The 16,713-nt window shown below is 34.6% G+C and overlaps 2 protein-coding genes across 2 annotated transcripts in view; both read right to left on the reverse strand.

Moving 5' to 3' along the window:
• Window positions 1-1,015: 1,015 nt before the first annotated feature.
• ocstamp (osteoclast stimulatory transmembrane protein) lies at window positions 1,016-4,311 on the reverse strand. The gene is made up of 3 exons (XM_039679448.2): window positions 3,755-4,311; window positions 2,477-3,467; window positions 1,016-1,451 (listed from the first exon to the last, which is right to left on the reverse strand). Exons 1-3 carry the CDS (start codon window positions 3,775-3,777, stop codon window positions 1,032-1,034), a joined length of 1,434 nt encoding a protein of 477 aa, XP_039535382.2. The 5' UTR covers window positions 3,778-4,311; the 3' UTR covers window positions 1,016-1,031.
• Window positions 4,312-4,508: 197 nt separating this feature from the next.
• slc13a3 (solute carrier family 13 member 3) overlaps window positions 4,509-16,713 on the reverse strand; it is a 33,920-nt gene continuing 21,715 nt past the window's right edge. The window contains exons 9-13 of the mRNA XM_039679436.2: window positions 9,186-9,283; window positions 7,620-7,732; window positions 7,250-7,411; window positions 6,623-6,760; window positions 4,509-6,528 (exon numbers count right to left, since the gene is read on the reverse strand). Coding sequence (XP_039535370.2) covers window positions 6,352-6,528; window positions 6,623-6,760; window positions 7,250-7,411; window positions 7,620-7,732; window positions 9,186-9,283 — 688 coding nt within the window. The 3' untranslated portion in view covers window positions 4,509-6,351. The remainder of the gene's footprint in view (window positions 6,529-6,622; window positions 6,761-7,249; window positions 7,412-7,619; window positions 7,733-9,185; window positions 9,284-16,713) is intronic.

The following is a 16,713-nucleotide window of genomic DNA, read 5'->3' on the forward strand; positions in this document are numbered from 1 at the left end:
TTAACACTACTTTTATGAATTTTGAAGACTAAATGCAATCACCAGAAGTAATTAAAGCTAAAGGCTGTAAACAAATTACAACACCAAGCTTCAAACAACTCTTTCAGTTTTTATCTAAAAAATGTTTTCCCAAAAGGTTTTTGTAGTTTATAAGACCATGATTATAAGCATAATGAGGCTGTAAATGTAGACTGCGCTAACCTAGCAATAGTCTCTGTTGTCTTATTTAGTCATTTGTTAGCAACCACCTTTTTTCAAGACACATATAGCAGCTTAAAAAATCATTAATGGGAGAATACTGATTTACTTTATGTAGAGTAAAACAAAAAAGTATCTTGAGCTTGTGTTAACCACAGACCTTATTTCAACCACATTTAAAAATCAATTGACGTCGGGATGATGGAACGGGAAGTTCTACAATGTTAACTTGTCTCCGTGTTTTGGCTTACATCATAGAAAGCTGCACCACTCTATTGGATGGTTGTTCTCACCCCCAAGGCGTCACTTGACTGACGCCTTGGGAAGCATTTGGACATGCTTCAATATCTGACGCTTTAGGCGCCCTTTAGCGTCAGTTAGATGACGCCCTAGGATCGCGTGTACCCTACCCCCACCCCACACCTAAACCTAACCGCGTCCTCTAACTGACGCTTTCCTTTAGCGTCAGTTAGATGACGCCGTAGGATCGCGTCATGTAAGTGACGCTAAAGGGCGCCTAAAACGTTAATATTGAAGCATGGTCAAAGGTGACGCCTTGGGGTGAGAATGTGTTGTCTGATGTGTGACAGGTTATCCCACTTCCCACCCTCATGCCAGAAGAAAAGATATGTTGTTGGAAGAGGCAGGGGAATTATTTTGATTAAAGAATATGCATATTTAAAAAAGAAAATAATGATGTGCACAGATAAATAATTAATAATGAATAAAGCAATTTTCCATAATATAAAAATGCAACTTTAATAGCCTATTTTGTACATGAGAGCTGTGGAGTATAGGCAAAATATTTCAACAAATGTGAATATGTACATTTATTAACATGATATACAGTATGTACGAAACAGGCTATACCTATTATGTGACTGATCTGTCATCCCAGAGACATATTCATCTTGAGGTTTGGTTTCTATAAAGAAAACATTTTGTCTTTCTTTTTGTTTACTTAGAATTTTCTTCAGAAGGAATTCAACCCTTCTCTCCTCCTGCTGCCTGAAAAAAGAAGCTGCTACTTTCCTCCGAAGGCGTCGAGCGTAAACCTCCAGCGGCAGCAGGGTGTAGCTGAACAGATAGAGGAACACCAGCGCCATCACTACACTTGGGTTCAGCTTACTGGATTGGGCCTCACACACGTTTGGATCAGAGTGAATGAGGGCTGCGTAAAGTCTGTTGAAGTTGACAGATTCTACCAGACAGTTTGAGTTAAAGAGATGACAAAGGTCCACCTTTGTTTCAACCTGAGATGATTAGAAATAAAGGGGAAGAGAAGAAAGAAGGGTTATTGTTTTTCACAATAGTGAACAGTGACTATTTACTTTCTTTATTGTGGGAGACGTGTAGGCCTACTTCCCTTTACTAAATTAAAATCATTTTGTGGGGATTCATACAATGTGATTCTTACTGAAACCTGATTTCTATGAAAAATATGAAGGCTCACCCCTTAAAGCTACACTGTGTGATTTTTACCCCCATCTACAGTAGCAGTGAAAAGGTATATTAGTTTCTGTTCCTCTCAATTCCAATTTCGTTTTAACTCCTACGGTGATTAACATGGTGATTATCCAAGATTAACATGGCTTCCAGTTCGACCTCGTCCATGAGTGTTAACTCAAACGTAAACGCGAAAGGCGAAGCTTGAATTAACGGATATGTCCCTCTTTGGCTAATGTACGTTCAAGATGGAGGGGCAACAATGCAATCGACATTAAAACCCCTTACCCGTATGTATTATCAAGGGCATATTATACACTCACGATAATACATTATTACTTGAACGAAGTAAATATACATTAATGAGCACATCTATTTTTGAAAGAACTAAGTGTTTTTAACTAAAAGAGTTACACAGTGTAGCTTTAAACTAACTGTATATAGCCTGTGAATGAGGTTATTCATTAGCCATAAATTTTACAAAACGTAGGCTTGTGTTGGGCAATGAATTTTGAGATAGTTTATTGTAAATGGAATTTGTATTTAGCTTCTAAATTGCATGTAAGATGTTTATGAATAATAATAATAATTAATAATTACTAATAAACATGACAGAAGCTCAAATCTTCTAAAGCTCTATATATGTAAGAGATCTTAAAATATGTATTTGGAGCAGGAGCCTGGATATCTGAATGCGATAAGTTAAGTATGAGTAAGTAAGTACTTAATTACTTTTTGCAAATATACAATGGTAGAAATTGAAAAGCAATGCATTTTTATTTTTTTAATCAGTAGATCTGTATTTTAAGGAGAAACTGACAGAGTGGATTACCTTGAAGTTGACATTGATGCTGATGTTGGTGGATGGCAAGTTTGAAATCCAAGGACCACCTGATTTCACCAAGTGATACAAGAAATGGTCCAGCACTATCAAAAAGATTGTCATTAACAGATACAGAGTGACCCCCAGGGCAGGAACCAGACATTTGAAAAGTTCCCTTTTCGTTATTCTGAAACTGGTGGAGTTTACTCCATTTTTCACATCCTTTGCTTCAACCGCGATCCCTTTTTCGACTGCTTTCCTCCTAAGCCCGCCTGTGATATACGTGTTGTCAAATCTTACAGACGTCAAATAAGAGCGAAGGTACATGACAGACTCTGTCAACAAATACAGAACAAAAACAGCTGCAAAGATTCTGCTGAATAGCAGCTTCAGATCCTGTACTTGACTTTTAACTTCAGAAAAATCCTCCTGCACTCGCTGACTCAAGAAATGCAACCGTCCCTTCACTTCTGAGACATTAATATTTGTGGTGTGATCGAAATCGCGTAGTGTCAAACTGCTTTCCTCTTGCTCTGCGCTTCTGACTAAATCGTTCTTGATGGTGTTGATGAGCTCTGAGCTGCTTAAAATACTTTGAGAGAGTTTTTCTGACGCACATTTCACAACATGTGTTAAAGTTGCAATGTTGGCAGCCATGTTGGGTAGAACGTAGAGCACCACAATCATCACAGATGCGGACAAGAGCAGTTTACGGCCCTGTCGAGTAAACAGTGTCGGGAAGATCAGTGTGAAGGCACATCGGAACGGATGGACAAGAGATGACAGGATAAACACAGCTGTGGCATAGATACCAACTGCAACAAATGCCATCTGGATGTCATATTTCAAAAGGTCTGTGAGCCAGTGGAAAAGTAGTGAGGCGGTCACAGCAGCCATTACGAGACAGAGAACCAGTAGAGCGAGCAGATGACCTGAACTCTGAGGGGTTGGAGAAGAGTAGCACAACCAGAGCATCTCCATAACCCTCTTCGCAGAGGCTCTAACACACACAAACACATAAAAAATTAGACAAAGGGAAAATGGTGCCGATGGAATGGTATTTAGAAAGAAAATTGTACATAGAATAGCTGTACATCTAAATAAAAATTCAAAAATAAAGCCAAATAAGTAGCAACTTTAATAATTCATTTCACAGCACTACATGTTACACGGTATTGTAATAAATTGCTATAGCAAAATCAACACCTACATGTATGTAACTAAATGTTGTGTGATAATACTATATACACACTGTAATATAAAGTCTGACAGAAAATATTGACATACCTGAAGGAAAAAGAGAAGGGCATCGTTATTGTTGATTAAAATGGGGCTTGAAGAAGATCATGGATTTCTCTAAACATTAAAAGGTCGGTCATCTTCAAAGCAAAACTGCTCATATTGAGCTTGGCACCAAATACACCCATATATAGTGTACACCCAATCCTATGACTCTGAGCTGGATGCTGAACACACATGTACACTGACTCATACAGTTGCTCAGATTCACATGAGACCCAAACACAGGTCACAACGCAAAGCCGCTATCATCACATGACATGAAGAAAAAACTAAACTGCTCTTTTAATAAACCTTAAAAGGAAGATACATAAAAACAAAAGTTTAAAAGGGAAGTCTGCAAGTGCTGTGCTTGTTGTTTTCATGTAACGTGTATTAAAACTGTGTTCTCATACAATGTTTTAAAAAGGCTTTTTGGTTGGTCCCACAATCCAAATATATTTTTTATATGTTCTGGCAATTTTCATATGTTTTTTCTATGGATTTGAATGTTAAGTCTGTAAAATGCTTGTTTTTGTCAACAACTCTACATCATTTTGTTGGATCCGAACTTTAATTAGAATTTATGGATGATGAACACAAGATTATAAACATTTAACATAGAAATGACACATAATTAATTACTTGAATACTTTAACATAAATACAATAAAATTTACATGAACACATTTGATATTAATACAACAAACTTACAATCTAAAACAGATAATTATTTATTAAAAATGCTGAGATTTTCATTGAGAACATGTTGAATTTCAAACATCCTTCCTAACAGTTTAAAACTACATATATAAATAATGATATATTTGAAAACATTTTTAAATGTCCTGCCCCTAATTGGTGAAGTGGCGTCAAGGCACAAGAGAGCAGTGCTGAGCAGGAAGTGAGGTTGTGATAGTGTTGATCCATCCACTGTGGGAATCCCTCAGTTAAGCAATTTTTCCACTTCTTTTTAGTCTTATATCTATACACAGAATCTGGACTGGATATGCATGGATGCCCTTACAAAAGAAAAGTTTATTCAAGTGTACTATTAGTATACTTCTTAATTCTATTAGTATACTTCTCTGTTTCTATTTCTCTTTAAGTTGTGGGTTTATCTATACTTCTTAGTATACAATACTTTTAAACTAAAAATAAGATTCTCAGAAATGTCTAAGTATATTTGACCTATACTTGTTCTCAATCTTTTGATTGAGATTTACTTAATAGTTTAATTAAGTATTCTAAGTATACCTTGTAGTTGTTTACTCTTTTGATTGAAGAGTAAATACTATACTATATTTTTTCAACATAGTTTTACATACTGTCTTATAAACTTACATTGTTTGAAAATATTGATTTGTAAAGAAAATAGATGTGTTCCTGATTCTGAGTATGTGAATTTTTGTGCAGCCTACTGGTAGTGAACGTACAAATTTACTTTTTGTTACTCAGCAAACACAGAACGTTCCCCTAACGTTCCCGAATGGTCCCATAAATTATTTTTTTTTGGGAACCAAAGAAGAACGTTATGGGAACGTTCAATGTAGGTTATTTTTAGGTTCCATTTTAGAACGTAAAGAGAATGTTCCAGGAACGTTCCCTTAACCTTAAGGGAAAGTTCTAGGAACGTTCTGGGAACCAAAAACTAACGTTCCCAGAACCTAAATTTGTAAAGTATATTTCAAGTATAAAAATTACCTAAATAGGGACATATTATATTTAAAGTGCAAAAATAATGTATTAATAGTAAACTATAAGTTTGATGTTAAGAAAACTTACACATTTACTTTCAGTGCAAAACTACTAAACTATTTGTTTACTGAGAGTGTACTTCAAAGTGTACTTTCATAAACTAAAAAATAAATGCGCTAAAAATATTTAAAGCAACACCATGGAACTTTTCCTCTGCGGTCGCCCTACTGGTTATAAACGAAATTGTCCATTAGCGCTGTCATAAATAATTGAGCCTACTGCAGCCTACCGTCGCACACACTCGCTCGTTGTTTATCCAGCACCGGCTTTGGAATGAACAATGTCCACAGACAAGGTAGAGTATGTTACATGATTGTATTTATGTATTGCGACACCAGAAACAAAGAAATACGAAAAAATGACATTGTAGCGCTTGACGTAAAGCAGTCGAATGGTGTAGTTCTTTTTGTGGTTGGGTTACTAACCGAACCCCGGAGTTCCGTAGTGCCAGTAAAAGCGAAACAGACCCCATCAGGCTATGGCAGAAGTGCCTTTCACCCTGTTACAACTTGATGAACCGCTGATAAGATTTTGGAAATATTATTTTAAGGTAAAAAATGTTATGTTGCTTTAACTATCAGTATATCTGATAGTTCTTGTAGTTGCAGTACAAACAAAAAACGTTCTTGTCTTGTGAACTAGTTGTGTAATCAAAGTTTACTACTGATACTCAAAGTATACATAAAAGTGTACTTTTATATAGGCCTAAAAAGTGGGCCTATTTAGTCCCACATAGTATTGAAATAGTACACTTACAAGTATACTATATTGATATTACTTACTACATAAAGTATAGTTAACTTGAAGTATATTTATTTTTGTAAGGGTGTCCATCTCTATAGTTGTTCTCTAGCCAGTCATATTCATAGCTGATACAGTATGTGTAGCCACAGTTACCGAGGATGCATTCAAAGGTCTTGCCCAATCAGGGTACACATGTAGATTAAACATTTGAAGACCCCATGTGTTCATGGCAAGAGACACGCACAGAATTCCAAGGATGTTCATCACAAACCCTGTCTTCACCTGTAAACATCACATATCTTATTTTGCAACTGAAAACAAAATCTGTAAATAATGATATAATGATTTTAATGTGTTTTTGTAGTTGTCTTCTTACCATATCCTTGACCATAAGATGTCCGGAGGCAAATGCAATTGAGTTAGGAGGTGTGGACACTGGAAGCATGAAAGCGTAAGAGCAACCAGTCGTTGCTGGAATCATGAAGTACAGTGGGTTGACTTTCACATGGATGGCCTGAAAATAAAGTATTTGGTTGATGTAATGTCACAATGTAATAGTACAGTATCTACAGTACTACAGTACAGTATCAAATTCATCACAATTTGGCAGCATATATGTTTCGGTCAGTAAGATACATTTTTTATTACATTATTTTTTTTATTTAACAAGAATGCATTAAACCAAAAGTGAAAGTAAAGACACATTTAGAAACTCTGTTCATTAAAATAAATAAACTGTTTTGAACTGAAATCAGTATATTATAATGAATTTGAAGGATCATGTCACACTGGAGACTGAAATAAAAATGCTGAAAATTTAGTTTCACCATCACGTGAATAATTTACATTGTAAAATATATAAAAATAGAAAATACATTTAATAATTTATGATGATATTTCAGTTTTTACTGTTTCTTTAATCATATTATATATACATACACAGTGTAAATCACACATAGCAACAAACTGGTAACACAAAGTTGTGCTTTAAGTTTGTCTGTACCAGTTCAGCGATGACAGGGAGAAAGATGATGATGGTGGCCGTGTTACTGGCAAATTCAGTGAAGCAGGCGATGAAGGCTGTGATGAGCATTACTGCGACTGCGGGAGGGACCTGGGCGAGAGGATGCAAGTGGTTTCCTATCCATACTGCTAACCCCGACTCCTATTACCAAAAAAGGTCTTCATTATTTTGGACAAGAGAAGGTTCTTTTGTTCATATATTTACATTTGTTCTAATTTCAACATCGCCTTCCAGTGAATTATCAACAACACAACTGCATTAGAAGAACCTTTTATGGGTTAATTACAATTTGAACTTTTAAATGTCATGTTCCAGCTTGTAAATCAGTGAAAAGCATATAATTAGGTACCTCACAGCCTTTGGCCATTGCAAATCCACCACCCAACAGCAAAATAATATTCCATGGCACACACTCTTGAGCTCTTCTCCATGACAACAGGGGCACATACGGAGTATTTGAAGCTGGAGACAAAGAGACAAGGAGACAAGCCGACTGATGATCTCTGCCACTGATCAAATGAAATGCTTACTGTATATATATATATATATATATATGTGTGTGTGTGTGTGTGTGTGTGTGTGTGTGTGTGTTTAAAACTACATTGATTTTAAGACGCTTAAATTCTACAACTTGCTCAACATTCAAAACCTCTGTGTTTGATTTCTGAATTTGATTACATCTTTTGAACTGCAAAAGGAAATAAAATTGATTGCTGCTTCTGACAGCAGATTAAATAAAGACATTATGCTCATCCTCAACATGGTAATGTGGACTCCAGAATGTCTGATGGTTGCCAATTTTCACAGCCTTTATTATAAAGCGCAGCCTATGACGAACAGAGGGTTTTATACAAGTATGTATTAGTATGCATATTTACTTCTTACTATACAGAGAATAATAAATCACAATATTCATGTTTTACATCTGGTGTGAACTCAACTTGAAGTGCATAGTAGTACTATGCTGAATCAACCTCTAAATTTCAGCAGGGAATATGTTGAATGTGCTCAGCCAAAAAAATATGATGTTACAAAAAACAAATTCACACTTCAGACGGCAAATGAACAAAGCCATAGAAGACATCTCAGCAAAGCTGGAGACAATAATAAGGCTACAGGTTGTTTTTTTCTGTTGCTCAACTGGCCAAGCAATAACAAGGTCATGGTTTTCAGTTCAGTTTACAAGAAAATCAGTGCAAAGATAAAATGCAAACATTGAATGTAAGTAACTTGCTCTGGATAACAGCCTCTGGCAAATGTATATGTCCAATTTACAATGCTGTTACACCTCCAGAAACAGTTTAAAGTTGCACAAATACATATATGTACAGAACTTTTTTTTTACAGAACTTTTAATAACCCAATTAGGTTTTAGAAGCAACCAGCCACTTAAAATATGCAACTAGATATGGATTGGTTTTGCAAAGTGGATTATTGAAAACAAGGAAACTGATTTTCCAAATATAGACTATAGAAATATACAAAGTTTAAGAGACATGTAATAACTTGGGAGATTTGTGTGAGATTAATATAATCTCCCGGAACACAGCACTCTGTTGGATCTCTCTAAACACTAATCTAAATCATTAACATTCCTCGTCTTATTCAACACTAATCACACTCACACGTTTTCTGAAACCTTTTTGACTGGCAGAATAAACTGTGCTACTGGAAAGTTACTGAGATAACTGAATGTATTGATGATGTTTGTGCCTGCTAAAAAACAGAAAACAGTGTTTCAACTTACTAAATTCAAGCCAAATATAAACCTATTATGTCTTAGGGGCATGATGTATCATATAAATATTAATAATATTGATTGATTGCTGAGTTTCCTCAATTTAAAGTTTATAATTTCATAGTCCAAGCTCAATCTCTATTGACAAAACAGAAAATCGATAAACCACCCACTGACCTCTTGAATCAAACCACCAGCGAACAGATGGACGCTGGGATGGAAAGAAAAAAAGGATGGAGATAATGATGATTCCAGTAACAGCGTCAGATACATAGCTGAAGGGAAATAAACACAGAGACATTAAGGAAAAAGCAATTATCATTCCTTGCTTATTCCAAACTCCAATTAGCAACATTGGGGGAAAGTGAAATTATTCAGTGTGACCTTCGGATAAAAAAGCTTTTCTGTTTTGAAATGTTCTACTGAGAATTATGTCATGGACCACTGATGCTATTAGGGTGAATACTTACTGACTGCACCTTAAAGGTACAGTGTGTAGTGTTTAAGTATTTTATTAGCTAAAATCAATGTCTTTATTCATAAATATTTCCTCAGTGGTGTAAAATTACCTCTCCAAATGATCTGACTTGTAAGCAAAGAATTTCTTATTTTTAATTTAATTAATTAGGGATGGGTAAGTCCATGGAGGCTTCCATGTCATTCCCCCATCTTGTAAAACTATAACAGAGTGATGTCACTTTGTTGGACAACTCGGAAGCTAGCGGCGCATGGGTTCCCTCGATCGAAAAGCTATGCATTTTCCCCATAGACTTTTGGAAAATCACACAAATCACAAAATCTGTGTTTAACGAAGAGTTGTGATCCTTACACATTTTGTCTATCAAGAAAATCTTTACAAGTTAATCCAAAATGTATACATTTTGAAGCCTATATAAAGTTTTTAAAAAACACAAGCAGACACAATACGGTTTAAAAAACCACAAGCTGGTTATAACTGTGTTCTATGTCATAGAGTAAAAACGTGAAAATATTTAGAGGCTTTGTTCACCACAGATCTTATTTCAGGCGATTTAGCAAAAACCCATTCAAAAATCCCATAGACTTTAGAGCGAGGGAACCAGGAGTGCTAAAATGCTAACTCACTTCCACGTTTTGGCCTACAGTGACGTCGTAACTTCGGCCCTCCATAGCAGAGAGGGACAAAACGCACTAGCCTACCTAAACGCGTTTCCATTCAGAGCCAGTGTCACGTGACTGAAACCAACTGAAACGGAGATCAGTGAGAGGCGCTTGTCACGGCCACAGCAAATTTGAAAGTCTGCACTGTATGGTAATTCATAATGCAGGATCATACTTATGCCGAGCCATCGGACAAGGAATCAAAAAAGCATAAAATTATTTAAAAAGAAACGTGACCGGCGAATTCTAAAAAACGAGGGCAAATGTCAAGATAGCTTTTCCCAGGTGGAAAGAGCTAATGAAGGAGAAAGACTTTGAAAGGGGCGCTGAAGTTGCCTGCTTTCTTCTGAAACAGGTCTGACACAAGTCGGTGTCTGAATTACAAGCTTTTTTCAATGCTTGGTTGTATAATTCATTATATAGTATAGGCAGCATAATAGTAGAACATATATTGTTAAACTCGATGAAGTGCTATTGGAAGACATGTTGTCATGGCTTCTTGCTACATATTGGCTACCGTAGTTGCGAAACAGATTTGAAAAAGCGAGGCACTAGAGAGCACTATTCGTTTGATAGCAAAATACAATTTCACCTCTGGATGGGAGAAATTCCTACACAGTGTACCTTTAATACTAGTTCATTGTGGTTTATACAGTAAAAAGACATTAAAGACAACATGAATTCAAATGTATAACCAACCAGTCCAAATATCTTATAGTTTTAAGTATTTTAAAATAGAAAAGAAAATATGATATGCTGTCAAATGTCAAAACAATTTTAGACAACTGAATGCCAATTCTGACAGCAATCCTGATTTTACATCTCAGCACATTAATATGAATCAGCTAACCAATTCATCATCTCATGTTTAGAAACAGCATGGTCATATTTCTCTCATATACAGTACAGTAGATTTGATTTGATTTATTCAACAATGATCTTAAACATGTACAATCATGCCAAAGGCATTTCAAGACAACCTGTCATGGACAAAATACACAAAAAAAGCCTCAGGCTTATTTCCATTGTGGTCCACTAAAGGTGTTTAATAATGCATGCACACATTATTATGTTCTCTCTGTTTCTATTTCTCTTTAAGTTTGTGTGCTTATCTTAGGTCTTAACTATAGGGATGACTCAATATGAACTTACATCCTGCAGATAGAGAAAGGTTAGCTCAGTGGAGGGAGCAGATCAACTGGTCTATATTTTTGAACCTTTCTGTCAAAGTGCATTAGTGTGATGGACCACGTAAGGAAAAAAAAACACAGTGTAGACTAGTGTCTATATAAACAAGTGTAAACCTGCTTAAACATTACATAAAATATGTATGTTTATATATATATATATATATGCAATTAGGAGTTACTGCTTTAATTTATCTTTTTTTAAATGAAAATTCTAATATATATATATATATATATATATATATATTAATTCTAATATACAGTATATTATAATGCTGTTTATATTAGTCGATCATTGAAATAATATTCCAATAATAACACTAATTGACTAATATCAATGATTGACTAATATAAACAGCACATTTTTTTCCCTATATATATATATATATATATATATATATATTCAAACAATTAAGACAATTAAAGCAGTAACTCCTAATTGCATTAATTTTTCATCATGAACAATAGACCAAATCCTAATGGCATAGGTTAGCACACATTGAATTCATTTGACCTTTACACAATGCAGGATGGAATGAATAGCCTATGTTTGATATGTTTAAATGTATTAGAAAATAAATGACAACCAGCAGCATTGTCTCAATTTAGGTGACAGTAGACATATTTATAATGATGATTACAACAAATTATGTTGTTGAAAGAATGGCATATTATTATGCTGTTTGTATTAATGGTTTTAAAACCTGAAGGGCAAAATAGTCCATCAGGAACGTTACATGTTTTAGTCATAGAATTTTAAAAAGGATATCTTTGAGAGTCAGCCTAATCAAAACCTATGAACAGACAGCCTATAAAACACTATTCTAAAAACCCATTTGTATATGACTTATGTACAAAATGCCTATATGTCATTTCTCTCACCTGTGGATGATTATCATTAGTGTGAATGCTTCAAGCATTCACACTCTTGAAATCCAAATCTTTCTTCTTATTATTAGTGTGAATGCTTCAAGCATTCACACTCTTGAAATCCAAATCTTTCTTATTATTCCGTATTCTTCCGTACGTTTTTCGGTCGCTTTCTTCTCCTCTCTACTTTGTGCTACAAAAACCATTCAAGTATCAAAATGTGCAGCTTTTCAAGGACATGTGTGCTATTACTTTTCTTTTTTATAACCTTTATACTTTTTAAATTATTAATATTTTTGTGCATTTTTTTTAACATGGAAGTCAATGGAGAATTCTTCAAATTCTTCTTTATGCTCCTTCTGCTTTCAAAGCCTACTACTTCTGCATACTTTCAGCTATTTCTGTCATTTAAACTTTAAAATGTTGAGAAATTTGTAAGCTATTAAAGTTCTATTCAACTTTTTGATATCTATTATACTTTTTTCACAATCTCTACTTTAGTCTCATGATGTTTTTCAAGCCGTTTCTGAAATTATAATGGGAGTGAATGAGAGAGACTGTTCAGAGCTAGAGCACGTGATGTCATAAGCTAGAGTGAGCCAGCTTGAAAACTAATGCTAAAAAATAATTTTTAAATCGCTGGCCTGGCCACAATTTTCACTCTTCGGGCATAAAATTATACTTGAAACGTAGGTATTTTTGTTGTGGTTCCTCTCGTGTGTTTAGTAAATCCCTGGGACTTATAGTTTTTTCTCTGTGTCCTTCCAAAGGACAAGAGTGACAGAAAATCCTCCATTGGCAGCAATTATAAATTCAGTTCAAACTTTTGTGTTTAGAGCATTACGAACCACTTTTTTAACTTGCCAAAGCGGTCCCTTTTTTCAACTCTATCCACACAAAAAATACATCACATCGTTCACAAAGGCCTTGACTCGCTCACGGTCAGGTCATTTCGCCGATGCAACCTATAGTTTTGTCTCTAGGAAGGTTTGTTCGAGGCCAAGTATCAGCGATTTTGGCCTCTGTCTAAATAGGAAAGCTGATTGCACCATTGACTTAACATTGGGGAATTTTCAAAAATTCAAATCCCAACTGTCACTTTCACACAGACACCATAGCAACCAGTTACAGCACCCTATCTATCTAATCTATCTTTCTTTTTAAATACTCTATCTATCTTTCTTTCTTTCTAAATAATCTATCTATCTTTCTAACTATACCATCTTTCTTTTTAATTAATCTATCTTTCATTCTTTCTTTCTAACTATATATATATATATATATATATATATTTCTTTCTTTCTTTCTAACAAATCCATCTTTTTTAACAAATCCATCTTTCTTTCTAACTAATCCTTTCTTTCTTTCTTTCTTTCTTTCTTTCTTTCTTTCTTTCTTTCTTTCTTTCTTTCTTTCTTTCTTAGTTTCTTTCTAATTAATCTATCTTTCTTTCTAAATAATCTATCTTTTTTCTATCTAATCTTTCTTTCTTTCTTTCTTTCTTTCTTCTTTCTTTCTTTATTTATAACTAATCTCTCTTTCTTTATAACTAATCTATCTTTCTTTCTTTATAACTAATCTATCTATCTATCTATCTATCTATCTATCTATCTATCTATCTATCTATCTATCTATCTATCTATCTATCTATCTATCTATCAAATCCACCTTTCTTTCCCACTAATTCTTTCTTTCTTTCTTTCTTTCTTTCTTTCTTTCTTTCTTTCTTTCTTTCTTTCTTTCTTTCTTTCTTTCTTTCTTTCTTTCTTTCTTTCAAATCCATCTTTCTTTCTAACTAATTCTTTCTTTCTTTCTTTCTTTCTTTCTTTCTTTCTTTCTTTCTTTCTTTCTTTCTTTCTTTCTTTCTTTCTTTCTTTCTTTCTTTCTAATCCATCTTTCTTTCTAATCCATCTTTCTTTCTTTCTTTCTTTCTTTCTTTCTTTCTTTCTTTCTCTCTTTATAACTAATCTATCTTTCTTTCTTTATAACTAATCTATCTATCTATCTATCTATCTATCTATCTATCTATCTATCTATCTATCTATCTATCTATCTATCTATCTATCTATCTATCTATCTATCTATCTATCTATCTATCTATCTATCTACCTATCTATCTATCTATCTATCTATCTATCTATCAAATCCATCTTTCTTTATAACTAATTCTTTCTTTCTTTCTAATCCATCTTTCTTTCTTTCTAACTAACTAACTAATCCTTTCTTTCTTTCTTTCTCTCTCACTAATCCTTTCTTTCTTTCTTTCTTTCAAATCCATCTTTCTTTCTAACTAATTCTTTCTTTCTTTCTTTCTAATAATCTATCTATCTATCTATCTATCTATCTATCTATCTATCTATCTATCTATCTATCTATCTATCTATCTATCTATCTATCTATCTATCTATCTATCTATCTATCTATCTATCTATCTATCTATCTATCTATCTATCTATCTATCTATCTACAGTGCCCTCCACAATTATTGGCACCCCTGTTTAAGATGTGGTCGAGGACTTTTAAAAATTCTCCCTTTTTTTTAAACAACATAGAACCCAAATTTAAAAAAAGAGAAAAATCCAACCTTTTATTTAAGTACATTACTTTGGTGGTAATTTTTTTTTTTTAAATTTTGAAAAATAAAAACTTCAAATCATGTGTCCCACAATTATTGGCACCCCTAACAATTCTGCTGAAAAATTTAATTGATTTTAAAAAATATATATTTTCTGTAGTTGCTAATGTTGGTCAGGATATCTAGGAACTTTTAATTAAAATTCATGACTTCCTATTTCCCTGGGGTATAAATATGACATGACACAGAGGCCTAATTCTCTTACCCATTTGTCAACATGGCAAAGACAAGAGAACACACCATTCAAGTAAGGCAGATGTGTGATGACCTTTATAAGTCAGGCAATGCGGCTACAAGAAAATAGCCACTCACCTTATCTTGCCCGTATCTACAGTTAGAGGAAACATTAAGAAGTTTAAAACAACTGGAACAGTGACAAACAAGGCTGAAAGAGGTCCCAAGTTTATCTTGCCACAACGCACTGTGAGGAGGATGCTAAGAAAAGTAAAAAAAAAGTCCTAAGCTCACTGTCACAGAATTGCATCAAATAGTGGCATCTTGGGGTCACAAAATCTCCAAAACAACCATCAGACGCTCTCTACATGCCAACAAGATGTTTGGGAGGCATGCTAGGAAAAAGCCTTTTCTCACTAACACTGACAAACGTAAACGTCTGGAGTTTGCCAAGCGGCACTGGGACTTCATCTGAGATCGTGTGCTTTGGTCGGATGAGACTAAGATTGAGCTTTTTGGCAACAAACACTCTAAGTGGGTCTGGTGTAAAACAAAAGATGAGTATGCCGAAAAGTACCTCATGCCCACCGTGAAGTATGGTGGAGGATCTGTGATGCTGTGGGCCTATTTCTCTTCCAAAGGCCCTGGGAACCTTGTTAGGGTGCATGGCATTATGAACGCTTTGAACTACCAGGACATTTTAAATAAAAACCTGATGGCCTCTGCCAGAAAGCTGAAGATGGGTCGTCATTGGGTCTTTCAGCAGGATAATGATCCAAAACGTGTGGCAAAATCTACACAAAAATGGTTCAGTCACAAACTCAAGGTCCTCCCATGGCCATCTCAGTCCCCAGACCTCAATCCAATCGAAAACCTGTGGGGTGAGCTAAAGAGGAGAGTGCACAAGAGAGAGCCCAGGATACTGGATGATCTAGAAAGATTTTGCAAAGAAGAATGGTCAAAGATCCCTCTCTCTGTGTTCTCCAATCTTGTGAAATGTTATAGGAGGAGATTAAGTGCTGTCTTGTTGGCAAAAGGGGGTTGTACAAAGTATTAACATCAGGGGTGCCAATAATTGTGGGACACATGATTTGAAGTTTTTATTTTTTTAAATTTAAATATTTTTTCTTACCACCAAAGTGATGTACTTAAATAAAAGGTTGGATTTTTCTCTTTTTTTGCATTTGGATTCTATGTTGTTTAAAAAAAGGGAGAATTTTTAAAACTCCTCGACCACATCTTAAACAGGGGTGCCAATAATTGTGGAGGGCACTGTATCTATCTACCCCCTGTCTTTCTCTACCTTTTTTTTCTTTTTTGTACTCCTTTACTTCTCTACCTCTGTCTCTTTCTCTACCCCTATATTTCTTTACCTCTGTGTCTACATCTCTACCTCTCTTTACCTCTCTAAGTAAACTTCTAGTTTTCTACAATTTTTTGGATCTTGTTTTGCATTTCAGCTTATTAAATGCATTTGAATTAAGCTTTTTTTCTTTTTTGCTCTGTTTTGCTGTTGTTTGAACTGCAATATTTTGCATTTGTTTAAGCATTTAAGTTAAGCTTTTGAAGCATTCACACGCATATTCCGCAGGAAATGCAATTTTTCTAGTTATTATTCCGTATTCTTCCGTACGTTTTTCGGTCGCTTTCTTCTCCTCTCTACTTTGTGCTACAAAAACCATTCAAGTATCAAAATGTG

Source organism: Pimephales promelas, chromosome 14 (assembly GCF_988280905.1).
Source record: "Pimephales promelas chromosome 14, fPimPro1.hap1.1, whole genome shotgun sequence".
NCBI classification, from domain to species: Eukaryota; Metazoa; Chordata; class Actinopteri; order Cypriniformes; family Leuciscidae; genus Pimephales; species Pimephales promelas.